We start from the raw sequence: 14732 nt of genomic DNA on the forward strand, positions 1-14732 counted from the left end.
AATTGTTTTATCCTCATTTCTTTCATTCCTCTTCGCTTGGCGGCTAGGTTTAAACTTAAATGCACCCGCATTGGAATTATTCAATAACGAATTAGGACCTCCCTACCACCTGCTTGATGCAGATTAAATTCACGATGGTTCGACTGCCGACCAAGCCGTCTCTTAATTGCAAAAATCTCTTATATTTATAACATTCCAAACTATAATTTTCTCTTACATTATCTATTGATATATTGTTGCCTCGCCCTCTTCAAGCCTGGTACGCCAAAAGCGGAAATTATTCCGCATTGGGCAGCGGCCGGCTCATCGCCAAAAAAAAACTGTTACCCGCAGCAAATTTTTTTTCATCTCCTTTTTCTCCTACACATTGCAGGAAATTTTTCAACTACATGAAATACTAACGAACCGCCATTTGCTCCCCTTCCTTCTTTCTAGTCCCATCAAAACCACCACCATGGATATCGCTAAACCCGTTGGTTCTGAAATCACTTCCGTTGATTTTGGGTTTTTGACCGCCGCCGAGATCAGAAAGCTCTCGGCCAAGCAAATCACCAACCCGACTGTCTTTGACAATTTGGGCCACCCGATCACCGGGGGTTTATACGACTTGTCCCTTGGGTCGTTCTTGAGAAACCTCTGTGCCACCTGTGGATTGGATGACAAGTTTTGTCCGGGGCACCAGGGTCACATTGAGTTACCGGTTCCGGTCTACAATCCATTGTTCTTCAACCAGTTGTATCTCTTCCTCCGCTCATCCTGTCTCTACTGTCACCACTTCCGCTTCAAGGCCTTGGAAGTTCACCGCTACCAGTGCAAGTTGAAGTTGATCCAATACGGTTTGTTGTTGGAGTGTCTTGACGTCGATAACATGCACTTGGCCGGGTCCGACGGCTCAGACGAAGCCGAAGAGGGCGAGGAGGCCACCTACAAGATCACCTCCCCAGACGCCGAGAGAGACTTGAGAGAGCGCCGTGAATTCTACGTGGACTCCTGCATCGCCAGGGCTTTGAGCGAGGGCAGAACCACCGAACACGGCACCGTCACCGCCACCGTTGGTGAGGAACGCAAGCAGTTGATTTCGGAATTCTACAAGAAGTTGCTCTCGCGTCCAAAGTGTGATAACTGTGGAATGTACTCCCCAACCTTTAGAAAGGATGGTTTCACAAAGATCTTCGAGAACGCCTTGAAGGACAAGCAGGAGACCAACAACAGAGTCAGGGGCTTGCTGCGCCAGGATATGATCAAAAAGGCCTCTGCCGACGCTGTCAGCGTGCCTAGCGTCAAACCAAAGGCTGGTTCCAAGTACGTCTTGTCCACCGAGATCAGAAACATTCTCCGCTCCGTGTTTAGAACCGAAAAGGCCATGATGCACTACCTTTTCCACTCTAGACCATCCGAGATCACCCAAGTTGATGCAGACATCTTCTTCATCCATGCCTTGGTTGTGCCACCGACCAGATTCAGATTGCCATCCAAGTTGGGTGACGAGGTCCACGAGAACTCGCAGAACGAGCTTTTGTCCAAGGTTTTAACCACCGCATTGTTGATCAGAGACTTAAACGAGCAGATCTCTACCCTCCAGAAGGACCAGATCACCACCGAAGAGCGCAAGATCCTCTTCAACCGTTTGATGAACTCGTTCGTGACCATCCAGAACGACGTCAACGCCTTCATCGATTCCACCAAGAACCAAAACGCCCCAGCCGGGAAAGTGCCACCACCGGGTATCAAGCAGGCATTGGAGAAAAAAGAAGGGTTGTTCAGAAAGCACATGATGGGTAAGCGTGTTAACTACGCCGCCCGTTCGGTCATTTCTCCGGATCCGATGTTGGAAACCAACGAGATTGGTGTGCCTCCGGTCTTTGCCGTCAAATTGACCTACCCAGAGCCGGTCACCGCCCACAACGCCTCCGAGTTGAGGCAGGCGGTGATTAACGGCCCAGACAAGTGGCCGGGTGCTATACAGGTGCAGAACGAAGACGGCACTCTAGTGTCGCTTATCGGGATGGACTTGGACCTGAGAAAGGCCCTTGCCAACCAGTTGTTAACACCTTCAAATGGGTTCACCGTGGTTAACAAGAAGGTCTACCGTCACATCAAGAACAACGACGTGGTGCTCATGAACCGTCAGCCAACCTTGCACAAGGCCTCCATGATGGGACACAAGGTCAGGGTCCTTCCAGGTGAGAAGACCTTGAGACTCCACTACGCCAATACCGGTGCCTACAACGCTGATTTCGACGGTGATGAGATGAACATGCATTTCCCGCAGAACGAAAACGCCAAGGCCGAGGCCCTCCACTTGGCTAACACCGACTCGCAGTACCTCACCCCAACTTCTGGTGCTCCGCTTAGAGGTTTGATTCAGGATCACATTTCGGCGGGTGTCTGGTTGACCTCCAAGGACTCCTTCTTCACCAGACAGGAGTACCAGCAGTTAATCTACGGCTGTTTGCGTCCGGAGGATGGGCACACCACGAGCTCGAAGATCATCACTATCGCTCCAGCTGTGATCAAGCCACAGGCTCTTTGGACCGGTAAGCAGGTTATCACTACCATGTTACTCAACATCAAGCCTGAGGGTATGCCAGGTCTCAACTTGCTCTCCAAGAACAAGATCAAGAGCGAGTACTGGGGTGAGGGCTCCACTGAAAACGAGGTTATCTTCCAGAACGGTGAGTTATTGTGCGGTATTCTCGACAAGTCGCAGTACGGTGCTTCCCAGTACGGTCTTGTGCACTCGCTCCATGAAGTCTACGGACCGACCGTTGCTGGTAAGGCCATGTCTGTTCTCGGGAGATTGTTTACCAACTACACCATGACCAAGGCTCTTACCTGTGGTATGGACGATTTGAGACTCACCAACGAGGGTAATGCCTGGAGAAAGGACATCTTGAAGGCGTCCATCGATATTGGGAGATCTGCCGCTGCCGAAGTGACCAACTTGGAGTCCGACACCAAGAGTGACGACAAGGAGTTGTTGAAGCGTTTGGAAGAGATCTTGAGAGACGACAGCAAGTTGGGGATTTTGGATGCCATCACCCAGTCCAAGGTAAACACCATCACCTCTGCTGTGGTTGCCAAGTGTGTACCAGGTGGTACCATGAAGCGTTTCCCGTACAACGCGATGCAGTCGATGGCACTTTCCGGTGCTAAGGGTTCCAACGTCAACGTTTCCCAGATTATGTGTCTTTTGGGTCAACAGGCCTTGGAAGGTAGAAGAGTGCCAGTCATGGTTTCCGGTAAGACCTTGCCATCCTTCAAGCCGTTCGAGACCGATGCCAGAGCCGGTGGCTATATCAAGGGCCGTTTCTATTCCGGTATCAGGCCTCAGGAGTACTACTTCCATTGCATGGCCGGTCGTGAAGGTTTAATTGATACCGCCGTCAAAACCTCCAGATCCGGTTATTTACAGCGTTGTTTGACCAAGCAATTGGAGGGTGTCCATGTCACGTACGACAACACCGTCAGAGATGGTGATGGTACCTTGATCCAGTTCATCTACGGTGGTGACGCCGTGGATGTCACCAAGGAATCACATATGTACCAGTTCAAGTTCTGCGCCGACAACTACGACTCCTTGTTAAACAAGTACAACCCAGGTGAGCTCATCCAACACTTGGACACTGAAACCGCCTTGGCTTACACCAAGAAGGTCAGAAAGCACTTGAAGAAGAACAAGGACCTCCCACATTACCTCCAGACTGAAAAGTACGATCCTTCCTTGTCGATGTACAATCCTTCCAAGTACTTGGGTTCCGTTTCCGAAAAGTTCCAGACCGAATTGGACTCCTTCATCGACAGTAACGCCAACTTGTTTGCTTCCAAGAAGGACAAGGACTCCAAGAGCTTGACCGAGAAGAAGTTCAGAGCCTTGATGCAGTTGAAGTACATGAGATCGTTGATCAACCCTGGTGAGTCGGTGGGTATCATCGCCTCCCAGTCTGTGGGTGAGCCATCTACCCAGATGACCTTGAACACTTTCCATTTCGCTGGTCACGGTGCTGCTAATGTTACCTTGGGTATCCCTCGTATGAGAGAAATCATTATGACCGCCTCCTCCGCGATCAAGACCCCACAGATGACGATGCCTATTCTCGCGTCCGTTACCGACGAGCAGGCCAAGGTCTTCTGTAAGAACGTTGGGAAGGTTGTCATGTCCGAGTTCATCGACCACGTTGCCGTTACCGAAACTGCCGGTGCTTCCTCCGGTGGCGTGGCCACTAGATCTTACGTCATTAACTTGAAGTTCTACGCCAAGGCCGAGTATGAGTCCGAGTACGATATTTCCCAGGACCAGTTAGAGCACTCCATTATATCTTCTTTCTTGAGAATGTTGGAGTCTGCCATCATCAAGCAGGTTAAGAAGCAGAAGAAGCCATACACCGAGTCTGTTGGTAAGGCTGTTCCTAGATCCCAGACTGAGGCTGCCCTCGGTTCGACCGTAGTTGAAGAGGAGGACGATGCTGATGATGACAAGTTGAAGTCCAACACCAAGCAGGCAGTCTCTTACGACGGACCGGATGACGATGAGATCGAGACCATGAGAAAGGCTGAAAAGTCTGAGGAAGAGGATTCTGGATCTGACTCTTCTGATTCTGATTCTGATTCTGATTCTGATTCTGATTCTGATTCTGATTCTGAGATGGAGGCTGTTACTGTCAAGCAAGCTTTGTCTCAATTTGCCAAGGAACGTCAGCAGGAAGTCTTGACTGCCCACTCTTTGATCACCAAGTTCAACTTTGATGACGAAAATGGTGAATGGTGTGAGTTCAAGTTGGAGTTGCCAGCCGAAACTGACAAGATCTTGATGGTTAACATTGTCGAGGACTTGTGTCGTAAGGTTGTTGTTAGAGAGATTGCCCATATCGGTAGATGTGTGTTCCCAGAACCTGAACAAGGCAAGAGAGTGCTTGTCACCGAGGGTGTCAACTTCCGTGCCATGTGGGAGCAGGACGACTTTATTGATGTCAACGGGATCAGATCTAACGACATTGCTGCCGTTTTGAGAACCTACGGTGTTGAGGCCGCTAGAAACACCATTGTCTACGAAATCAATAATGTTTTCGGCAGATACGCCATTACCGTGTCCAGCAGACATTTAGACTTGATTGGTGACATGATGACCAGAGAGGGTTCCTACTTAGCCTTCAACAGACAGGGTATTGACTCCTCTACCTCTGCCTTCATGAAGATGTCGTACGAAACCACCTGCCAGTTCTTGACCAAGGCTGTTTTGGACAACGAGAGAGAAGATTTGTTCTCGCCTTCCGCTAGAATCGTCATGGGTAAGTTGTCCAACGTCGGTACTGGTTCCTTTGACGTCATGGCCAAGATGGCTTGTGATGTGTAAACTAGCCTATAAGGGCTTCTTTTTCTAGACCTTTTACATATTTTTCCCTTTTAATGCATTCATACTTTTAGTCAGAGGTAAAGCAGGGCTGCGGTATTCTAGATCAAAGTAGACAGGCGAAATGTACACTGAGGCTTGATGGAGTCGGCGGTATATAGGTTTTTCCAAGGTCTTGTGTTCGAGATGGTAAAGCCCGGGTCCCCTATAGCCTCAGGGGTGTGAAAGATAGGAAAAATGGCTTCAGTTTTCTTGGTCCCGGCGTAGTGTCAGAATGTGAGGTAACTCTCTTGCAGATATCCCAACTGCCATGGATAGAGTGTGACAGATTTGGCCCAGCTTATATCTGTGTAGCTAGGCTCCACTCCATTCCCCTTCAAAGAGAGTTGGAGCGAAAACTTCCAGCCTCTTATATATTCCATAATTCGTGTATACTAAAATTTACAACATGCACAACTTTCAAAATTCAAACTGTCCTAAATAGGTATAAAAAATAATTAACTGCGATAAAAATGATGATACATGAAGTCACTGGGAAAGGTTCAGTTTCCTCGGGTATTGGATCCTTAGAGCCTACTGAGACAAAATCGCCTTGACAAACTCAACATAGTCAACGTTACCGTCTTCAGTGACGTTGACACCCTTTAACAACTCGTTGACTTCTTCCTCGGTCAACTTTTCACCGATAGACGTCAAGATGTACTTTAACTCACCCAAACCGATGAACCCAGTCAAATTTTTGTCGAAAACCTGGAATCCTCTGATGTAGTCCTCGGTGGTCCCCAACGGCTTGAACCCGTCTGGTCTGTTGATGACTTTGACATACGTGTCAAAGTCCAACTCGTTGTGGTCTGGCAAGTCAGCAATCAAGCTTTGGATCTCAGCCAAGGTAGGGTTCTGGCCCACGGCCCTCAATAAATCGCCCAAGTCATGGGAGGAAACCTTCCCGGTGCCCTTCTTGTCGAAAAGAGCGAAGGCATCTTTGTAGGTTTTGTTCGAAGACTGCGGTTGTTAGTATCTCGAAAACAAAGCAAAACATTTGCCTTCCCGTGTCTACTCCCAAAGAGGGATACATACCATTGCTAGATTGTACTTTACGTGTAGAAAATACCGCTCGTGGTGCTGCTATCAAAGTGTAGTTATGCCCAAAATTTTATTACACTGGATCGGGTTTGGACTACGTCTTGTTTACATTTGGATGTTCCAAGGCGGCGACAGAGCTCATAACACCTAAGCAGCAGTTTTAATCACGTGATTGGTATCACCACGACGTGTCAGGTACGCTGCAACCTTTTTAGCGCCCCATCTTTCAGGCAGCTTTACTGCTTATTTAATATTCATAAACGCTCTATTCCCCCCTTTCCGGCTGAAGCAAAGAGTCACTGCCAGCCTTACTTATGTTTGCTGCCAAGACCCCACAGGTGGCCTTTTTCTTGTACCGGAATAGCCTTAAAGCCCGAGCGCCTACGATGAGAGCCGCGTTCTTCTCGTTCCCATGGCTAACCAGATACCGGGCTCCAATCATCCACCCTCCGACCACCAGTAGTACAGGAAATAGGATCTATACTGCGGTACGTGAATCAAGTGAATTAAGCAACTATCTCCTCTTCAAAGAACCGTTGGTTCTCAACTTCACCATCCGTGGGAACAAAAAGTGCAATAAGTTGACCCAGCCATTGTATGACTACGTCTCGGAGCAAACTACCAAGAAAATCAATGTTGTTGATATTGAATGCGACGAAGTTGGCACCAGAGAGCTCATGCAGAGGTATGTGGTTAGCGATATTCCGTGCTTGGTGGTATTGAAAGACCAGATTCCTGCCGGCAGGTATGTGGACCGGAACTTGACCAACGACGAAAACAGCAACATTGATTTGGAACGTTTAAAAGCCTTTATTGATCTCCATGGTTTGGATTGAGCTCCACCTCGCTCTGTATTCTATTTGTCTGTATGCCAGTAAAACATGCTCTTTTTCGGGACTTGTCCCTTGCTTATGTACATGCATCGTGCATATAACATGAAAAATAGCCTGAAAAAAAGATTGCATAAAACTTTAAATCGGAGTTTGGAATATCTACCTCTATTATTGACCCGAAGCCATGTCTGACAAGTTAAAGTTGTACGTACAGGCTCTATTATTTTGCTGTATCCGTGACTAACCCACCTGTAGCCTCGTGTTAAATCCGTCTCCGGCGAATGTCTCTAAGCTATTGACCAAAGCCAACGGCTTGCACGCTAAAAACGGTCCCTTTGACGCGGTTTTCCTATTAGGGGACGCTTTGTCTTGCGATACTCCCTCCTTGGGACAACTCAACAAGGATGTACAACTTGTCCCCTCGGTCTATTTCACTCAGGGTTTGGAAGGCATGAATCCTGGGATTGCCTCTACCGAGCGGTTGGCCGACGTTCAGCCAAACTTGACTTACTTGGGAGATGTTGGCACTTACAAACTCTCGTCCGGCGTGACTGTTGGTTTCGTCTCTGGGAAGCTCTTATCGGCTGCTCATAGTGACAGAGCGGTGATGAACAAAGTTTTGGACAGATTTCAGGGGAAGCAGGTTGACATCTTGCTCACCTACCAGTGGCCCCAGCAGATGGCGGATGAGTTAAAGTTGACGTTGATTGAGTCTAATACGTTATTGTCTGATATCGTAAAGCTCGCAAAGCCGAGGTATCACTTTTCTGTGGGGTCCTCCAGTGGTAAATTTTTTGAGAGAAGTCCGTTCAAATGGGATGATAACGAGAGTAGAATCACCAGATTTATTAGTTTAGGCCAAGAGGGCAGCGCCTCTAAGGATAAGTGGTTCTATGCCTTCAACATGTCTGTCCTCCCATCAGTCTCCGAAAACCCGCTGAACCTCACAGAGAATCCGTTCACGAAGCCACAACCCGTCGTCACGTTGAAAAGAGAGTATGAAGCGGTGGGTGCTGAAACTTCCAAAGAAATTAAGAGGCCAAAGGTGGTGACCCAGCAAGACTGTTTTTTCTGTCTCTCGAATCCCAAGCTTGAAACGCACATGATTGTGTCCATCGGCACCCATGCTTACTTGACCATTGCTAAGGGTCCATTGACCAGACCTTCGAACAATACCGATTATCCCGGCTTTAACTTCTCCGGCCATGCTCTCATCATCCCTATTGCCCATGTGGCCAACCCACGCCAGCTTTTCAAACCCACTGAAACCAAGAACGTCATGGAGACCCCGTTAATGAACGAGATCCTCCGCTACCAGTTAAGCCTCATCAAGATGTTTGCTCAGTTTGGGATGACGGTAGTTTTTTACGAAATTAGCAGAGGTTCTGGTGTCCATTACCACAATCAGGCCATCCCTCTCAAAACAGAGTTGTTGGACGTGGAGTTTGAGAAAAATTTGGTCAAGCAATGCGACTTCCACAACAGTAAAATTACCTCCACCAATTCTAACCACTCCATGGCCCTGATGAACTTCACTAAGCATGATTCCACTGACGAAGCGGAAATGGAAGCCATGACCGAAATTATTAACAACAACGACTACGTGCTTATCAAGTTGGCGTGGTCGGCCCAGAAACAAGTCAACTACTTGTTTCAGTTACCTGCCGATGGTCTGAGAATCGACTTCCTGTTTCCGCGTAGAGTCTTGGCCAACGTGTTGAGGTGTCCGAAGCGTACCCAATGGATGAATTGCAAGCAATCCATGGGTCAAGAAGCCGAAGAGTGTGACCGTTTCAAGGCCGTATACAGCGAGTTTGACTTTAACCACAATCACTAGCCCTGTTGGAAAAAAACAACTTTACCGTTACAAATTATTTAGAGGGCTAGGGTCGTAACCAGGCTTAAACAATTCGTGTATACCAGATTATGTCGCTTTTTGAAACTCAGTCCAAGAAACACATGTATTTGTGCATACTTATCAGCAGTGCAACTACAAGACTACCGTTTGAATACACAAATATAAGTTATTAATATACGTAAGGAAAGCTGTATAAATAATAAATAACACTAAATTCAAGTTCAAAGCACCGTATCTCTTCAATGCCCCTTGAAAGGAGACAATACACAGGTCAAAAAGCTTTGGATCACGACGTAGAGCTCGTATCCCAACCAAACGAAAGCAATAAGCTGGGCTATGTCCACATACCTGCCCCACTCATGGGTGCTGGAAAACTCCTGCAAGGGGTCGAAAACCGCTTTACGGAGCCCTGGTGGAGAAAGCTTGTGTATAAGCATCACAAGCGCGTGAAGGGCATCAGAGCTGTTCGAAGTCAGCATAGAGCCAGAATAGCTGCTCACTCGCAGTCTAGAAAACTGCTCTTCGTCCGCAAAAACGGCACTAGAAGATCTGCTGTGGTTGGATCTTCCAGAGGGGGGGCGCATATAAGTCTGATGGAAAGGAGAAGCAGTAGGTTGGTTGAGCCATTCCCATTTCTTTTTGCTTCTCGATACCAAAGTCTGTAGCCCGGAATATTCAGAGGTTTTCCTTGCTACACCTGACCTGACCAATTCCTCCCCAATGACGCTTTCAAACATGGGGTTTCTTGCACCTGGGGGTTTGTAATCGTACACAATCCATGAAAGGATATACTCCCAGATTGGATTGAAGTTTCGGTTAGGGCCATACGCTGTAGGGGACTGCTTGATTCGCTTTTGGGTTTGTTTAGAGAGTTCCACCCTCCTAGGTTTGGCTCCGTACTGTGCCACTTCCTGGTGAATTTCCCTCGGTCTCACCAGGAGCAAGGACCTTCCAAAGTCCTCCTCGCTATCACTTCCGTCTTCAAACACAGCATCAATTCCATGTTTCTCCTCGATTTCCGGTAACTCTTCCATGTTGGTGATTTTCATAACCGTTTGTGGCTTTTCTTTGTCCCCCTTGCGCTTTCCAAACAATTTCATTTTGAAAGCCCCACGCTTAGATTTCCCCTCTGTCTCCTGTTCCTTCTTCTTTTCTTTCTTCCTGTGGGAAGGAATTTCTTCAAACACCATGTTCAAGACAGCATCATTCAGGGGTATATATCCGTGAGCAGGGCCTAGGCCGGGGGTAGAAGCCTCACTATGGGGTAACTTTTGTCCACCAAGATACTTTAACTCAATGGGGAGCATTTCCAATTCCAAGTAATCGGGGTTGTCTTCTGTGCCTCTGTCGTATGGGGAGTCAGGGACTTCGAACGCCTGGAAGCTGTCTTCAGAACTGTGGGCCGAAAAGAAGCGTCTCTTGCGAGTAGGTGAGGTGACCTTGGACGTGGGAGAGTTCCTGGCTGTCACCAAATTAGGACTAGTTTTGGAACCCACAGATAGTTCGCGGTCTGGTTTGAAGGTTTTCAGTTGCCTGCCGGGGTTCTTCAATTGTATTTCCAGGTCACTGCCGGCTGAAAGAAGCTGCCTTGATTTTGTGGATATCGTTCCAGGATCATTCTTCAACACTAGGCCGGGATTCCTCTCCTTGTTTTTTGCGGGTGACTTTTCTTTTGACTTCTCTTTTGATTTTTCTTTTGATTTCTCTTTTGATTTCTCTTTTGATTTCTCTTTTAACATCTCTTTTGGCTTCTCTTTTGGCTTCTCTTTTGGCTTCTCTTTTAACTTGTTGACCGGAGTACGAACGCTATCTGTTGAAGTGCATTCAGAGGGGGAAGGCATTGACAGAACCTGTTCCTTCATGGCCATCGCTCGCTTTAGGTCGTGCAACTCACGCTGCTGGTCGTAGTATTGCTGAAGAAACTTCAATTGTTGCTTCTTGGCCAAATCATCCCTTGCCGCAGGGTTGTTGCGGAGGTAATCGGTGGTGTAGTATCCATCGTTTGCTATATTCATGAGGAGGTTTTATAAAATAGTAACGCCGTGGTTGAGTTGCTGCGGAGTGCCTAAGCGTTGTATGTGAAAGAAAGACGGAGCTCTATTGGATTGGGCTTAGTAACCTCCGTCTGGATCAGTTTGTCGATATATAATAATGTAGAGCGCAGGCTTTTGTGGTTAGTTCAATCTCGGTCCCACTGACTAGATATTATTCCTTCCATCTGCTAATCGATCATGTGCATTCGTACATGACGTGCAGCTCTAACGCGCAGCCAGCCACGCAGATTGTTTCAGCGCTAAACAGAATGTACAAAGGAAGATTCGGTAGACCACGCGCAGTGAGGGTTTCTCCAGCCCTTTCTTTTTGTCCAACGGGAAACCAGCTTAGCTTTTAACATACGAGAATCTGGACGTATCTGACAAGGCAGCATTAGGTATTGTGTAGCGCTTGGTTTGATCTGGAGAAACGTACGCGTTCCAACAAAATCCACTGTCTGACATCGTTACCCTTTTGCAGGTGAAAATAGAGTTATCGTGGAGTCTAATCTGGTGTTTACTGGTTTAAACTTTGACTGAACCGTTATCTTCTGAGGAAATATTTTACGTGAGAAATCCCGTACAATCCGAATTCGAACGCGTACCGGGGGCTTGACAACATCAATGACTACAATATGGGAGTGAGTAATTTTATAATAGCAGGATACGCTAAGTAATGGCACGATTCGAAACTAGTCAGGCTATAGGCTGATTTTGTTGATTGCTGGGAATTTACTGCAGGGTGGGGGTCATTTCCAGTCCCACTCGTGAGAAATCTAGGTCCATAATCATGGCAAAAGCGCCAAATTAACCGGGAGGAGGTTCTAGGTTGGACCTCCGGGGTGAGGTTGCTCTCCACGACGCGATGAAAAAAATATCTAGGTTTTCCCCAAAACTTGAAGAGGTATGCAGAGGTCGAATATCCCACATTGTCGTTTCAAAAAAGACAAAGCAAGGCCGGGGAGTTTGAACCTCGTGGAAATCAATTTAACTTTCTACTCTAACCATATCGTATGTTCTATCCCTGTACGTCGTTAAATCCCTCTTCTTGCTCACCAATTCCGAGCCTCAGCTCATTTAAAGCTTCTAGATCGAATGTATTAAACTATTTTAATCATTTCCGTTGTATCTGAACTATTTTGCAAGAGCTAGTACCTCCAGCACGAATCACCAGATTTAAGCCGCTATCCCGTATCCGGAAGGATGGAAGAAGATTGAAGTTTCTAAGGGTTCTTAAATGCCGGGCTGCAAATTCGGCCTTGCAAGGCCGAAGCTTACTGTGGTTCCAATTTACTAAAAATTAAGTCGAAACATTCTATTTCGTAAGATATCGTTGGTCTCCTAAACTCGAGACACTCGTTAACATAATCATAAAAAACTGAACATAAAGCATGCGTTGTAGGTATCAAACCATACAAGAACTAGATTGGGAACGTAGCAACAAAGGGCATCAGAAGAGTGGAAGAGGGGGTCGTAAGAGTTGAATTGAAGGTCATAAAATGCATTGGAATAAATGCGGGTATTTAATCCCTGTGGACGGAGCCGTGGAAGTGGATTTCCTCAGAATTGGACGAAACAGAAGGAAACCAGTTAGAAGACTGGGCTTTTTGCGCAAGCGTGTGGGCACAGTGGCTCTCGCTGATTGGCTCATGGTGCAAGTTTTGAGCGTGGTTGTTTCTAAAGATAACGGTCGAGTTTTCATTCTCAGAAGCTGTTGGAGTGTAGTGGACAGCGTGGGTAGACGAGAAGCCCCTGTTGACAGCCGAGGTGTTCTTGATGAAACATCTGGCAGAGGTCTTGATAGCGTTCAATTTTAAGATAGAGGACATTGTGGAGAGTTATGGGGTAATCGAGGTTAGATTAGGGTGATAGGAAGGAAGCTTGAATCGACGTTTAGAAAGGGTAGAAGGTGATATTTATATGATGAAATGTAAAAACATGCGATAAACCTACATGACGACTCGTTTCATGTAATCCCCGGACTCCACAATTACTATTTCCGCGCACTTATACAATACATTACGTATCCGTCGCTAGGGAGTGTATCGGTACATGAAAACTTGTACCGAACGGGACCTGATTATGCAAAAAAATGGGTGGAAAACTGCTAATAATGCACGAGGTTCGGACAAACGGAGCGTGATTCATACATCGGGCCCGAGATGCATGTGTAACGTGATTTGTAATCCGAGCTTTTAAGGTTAGAGCTCCCGAGCACGTGGCGATCCCCTGGCGTTTCTCTTTGACTCATATATGCTTTTTCGGACGAACTGGAGTAAGCTCCGATATGCAAGAGGCAGTGTTTACCATTCAGCCCGGTAACGGAAGCGCAAGCTTACGTATAGAAATTTATGGAGGATTCGGAGGACCTGCCAAGGATAGAGACGTAGTCAACGGATATACGGAGAGAAGTGTTTACACCCCGTGTCAAATTTGCTCGCACATACACTACGGCGGGATTACGGGTAGATTTCTCACCCCACGGCCATTGGTGTGAGTCTAGTTTCCTCTTTGTGCTAGTATAGACATAGCAAAATAATTTTGTTTTTGAGCAATTTTTTTTTTTTAGCCTTGATCAGTATGCAAGTAATCACCACACATTCTAACCCCCTAAATTCTTACATAAATACGTATACCCATCTAGGAATATTACTAATTGGGGAGTGAAAGTTTAATATGGCATGGTGTAGAAGTTGAGCATTTTTGCCCAGGATGCCTCTTTGAATGTCTTCCAAAAATATACTCACTCCATTTTGAAGCACTTCCAGTCTTTTGGGCTCAGGTTATTCCCGGGGCTAGTAATAATGACACATGCTGAGCAAGGCTCCGGCCCGGGATATTTTCGCGACCGTGCTGGGCGGTGTAATTGCGGCCAATCGGCCACCCTCTTCGCCGTTTCCCTATTTGCAGGACTTTTGCCTCATAGCTTTCGAGACACTCACCGGGTTTATATGACCTTTCTGTATCTTTCTCCATGAGATACTTGAGCGTGTCATACGAGTAAACGGGGTGAGGAAACCTGACACAGTTAAAGGGAACTTGTCTAAAATATTTCCTTACAACTATTATGCATGTGATCCGTAGTTTCATTGCAAAGAATGGACAATATGGCGTTAAGCTCCGGGGCATTTTTCCATCTCTTCGGCTTTTAGTTATAAGCTGGTACTGGTGTATTGCTGATCTTTTTCGATGACTATTTTAACCCTTGTCCGGAATATATAATGAAGGAATCTAGGTGAAGACGCGAGCGGGAGCTTCACGCACTGCTGAAATATAATGTGCTATCCTAGAGCAGAGTACCCGTGGAAAGCCCGGGATATATAACTGAGGAGAGGTGACAAGTATTTCGCTAAGTAAGATTTTGTCAAGCCAATTGTGAAAGAACGAGGGGGGTTATATATGCGATAGAACAAAAAAGCTAGCCAGGTAGGCATACTAGGGAAGTGGCTCCATATATATCAAGGATTAGAGTACACCTTTACCGCATGCCTCGTAAGCTAACACTCCAACACCGGCAGCAGACGCCGTGAGTCCCTTCTGGAATGAAGTAGATAGACCACTTGCTCGTTTGAATT

General features: G+C 46.8%; 7 protein-coding genes across 7 annotated transcripts; 3 read left to right on the top strand and 4 right to left on the bottom strand.

The window, feature by feature from the left end:
- The first annotated feature begins 424 nt into the window (after positions 1-424).
- Positions 425-5436, top strand: RPA190 (DNA-directed RNA polymerase I core subunit). Its single transcript, XM_019129796.1, has one exon. It carries the CDS (start codon positions 455-457, stop codon positions 5351-5353), a length of 4899 nt encoding a protein of 1632 aa, XP_018983194.1. The 5' UTR covers positions 425-454; the 3' UTR covers positions 5354-5436.
- A 364-nt stretch (positions 5437-5800) lies between these two features.
- On the bottom strand, positions 5801-6485 carry MLC1 (Mlc1p). The gene is made up of 2 exons (XM_019132483.1): positions 6428-6485; positions 5801-6352 (listed from the first exon to the last, which is right to left on the bottom strand). The coding sequence occupies exons 1-2, from the start codon at positions 6428-6430 to the stop codon at positions 5924-5926; spliced, it is 432 nt and encodes a 143-aa protein (XP_018983195.1). The 5' UTR covers positions 6431-6485; the 3' UTR covers positions 5801-5923.
- Positions 6486-6819: 334 nt separating this feature from the next.
- On the top strand, positions 6820-7269 carry BABINDRAFT_168825 (uncharacterized protein; the record flags this gene model as incomplete). Its single annotated transcript, XM_019130615.1, has 1 exon — positions 6820-7269. One exon carries the CDS (start codon positions 6820-6822, stop codon positions 7267-7269), a length of 450 nt encoding a protein of 149 aa, XP_018983196.1.
- A 173-nt stretch (positions 7270-7442) lies between these two features.
- Positions 7443-9312, top strand: BABINDRAFT_163244 (uncharacterized protein). The gene is made up of 2 exons (XM_019129797.1): positions 7443-7470; positions 7522-9312. The coding sequence occupies exons 1-2, from the start codon at positions 7451-7453 to the stop codon at positions 9101-9103; spliced, it is 1602 nt and encodes a 533-aa protein (XP_018983197.1). The 5' UTR covers positions 7443-7450; the 3' UTR covers positions 9104-9312.
- On the bottom strand, positions 9301-11313 carry BABINDRAFT_163245 (uncharacterized protein). The gene has a single exon (XM_019129798.1). It carries the CDS (start codon positions 11137-11139, stop codon positions 9364-9366), a length of 1776 nt encoding a protein of 591 aa, XP_018983198.1. The 5' UTR covers positions 11140-11313; the 3' UTR covers positions 9301-9363.
- A 1164-nt stretch (positions 11314-12477) lies between these two features.
- On the bottom strand, positions 12478-13234 carry BABINDRAFT_163246 (uncharacterized protein). The gene has a single exon (XM_019129799.1). The coding sequence runs from the start codon at positions 12984-12986 to the stop codon at positions 12681-12683; it is 306 nt and encodes a 101-aa protein (XP_018983199.1). The 5' UTR covers positions 12987-13234; the 3' UTR covers positions 12478-12680.
- Positions 13235-13846: 612 nt separating this feature from the next.
- On the bottom strand, positions 13847-14688 carry BABINDRAFT_163247 (uncharacterized protein; the record flags this gene model as incomplete). The annotated part of the gene is made up of 1 exon (XM_019129800.1): positions 13847-14688. A coding segment is annotated over exon 1 (346 nt), but the record flags the coding sequence as incomplete, so codon positions are not given.
- Positions 14689-14732: the final 44 nt, after the last annotated feature.

The sequence above is a fragment of the Babjeviella inositovora genome (assembly GCF_001661335.1).
Source record: "Babjeviella inositovora NRRL Y-12698 unplaced genomic scaffold BABINscaffold_13, whole genome shotgun sequence".
NCBI classification, from domain to species: Eukaryota; Fungi; Ascomycota; class Pichiomycetes; order Serinales; genus Babjeviella; species Babjeviella inositovora.

Bases quoted from the DNA above. Each gene is read 5' to 3' on its own strand.
- RPA190 (XM_019129796.1), top strand. From the start codon at position 455: ATGGATATCGCTAAACCCGTTGGTTCTGAAATCACTTCCGTTGATTTT.
- BABINDRAFT_163244 (XM_019129797.1), top strand. From the start codon at position 7,451: ATGTCTGACAAGTTAAAGTT. The intron at 7,471-7,521 runs GTACGTACAGGC...ACCCACCTGTAG, and splicing joins ATGTCTGACAAGTTAAAGTT to CCTCGTGTTAAATCCGTCTC.
- BABINDRAFT_163245 (XM_019129798.1), bottom strand. From the start codon at position 11,139: ATGAATATAGCAAACGATGGATACTACACCACCGATTACCTCCGCAAC.
- BABINDRAFT_163246 (XM_019129799.1), bottom strand. From the start codon at position 12,986: ATGTCCTCTATCTTAAAATTGAACGCTATCAAGACCTCTGCCAGATGT.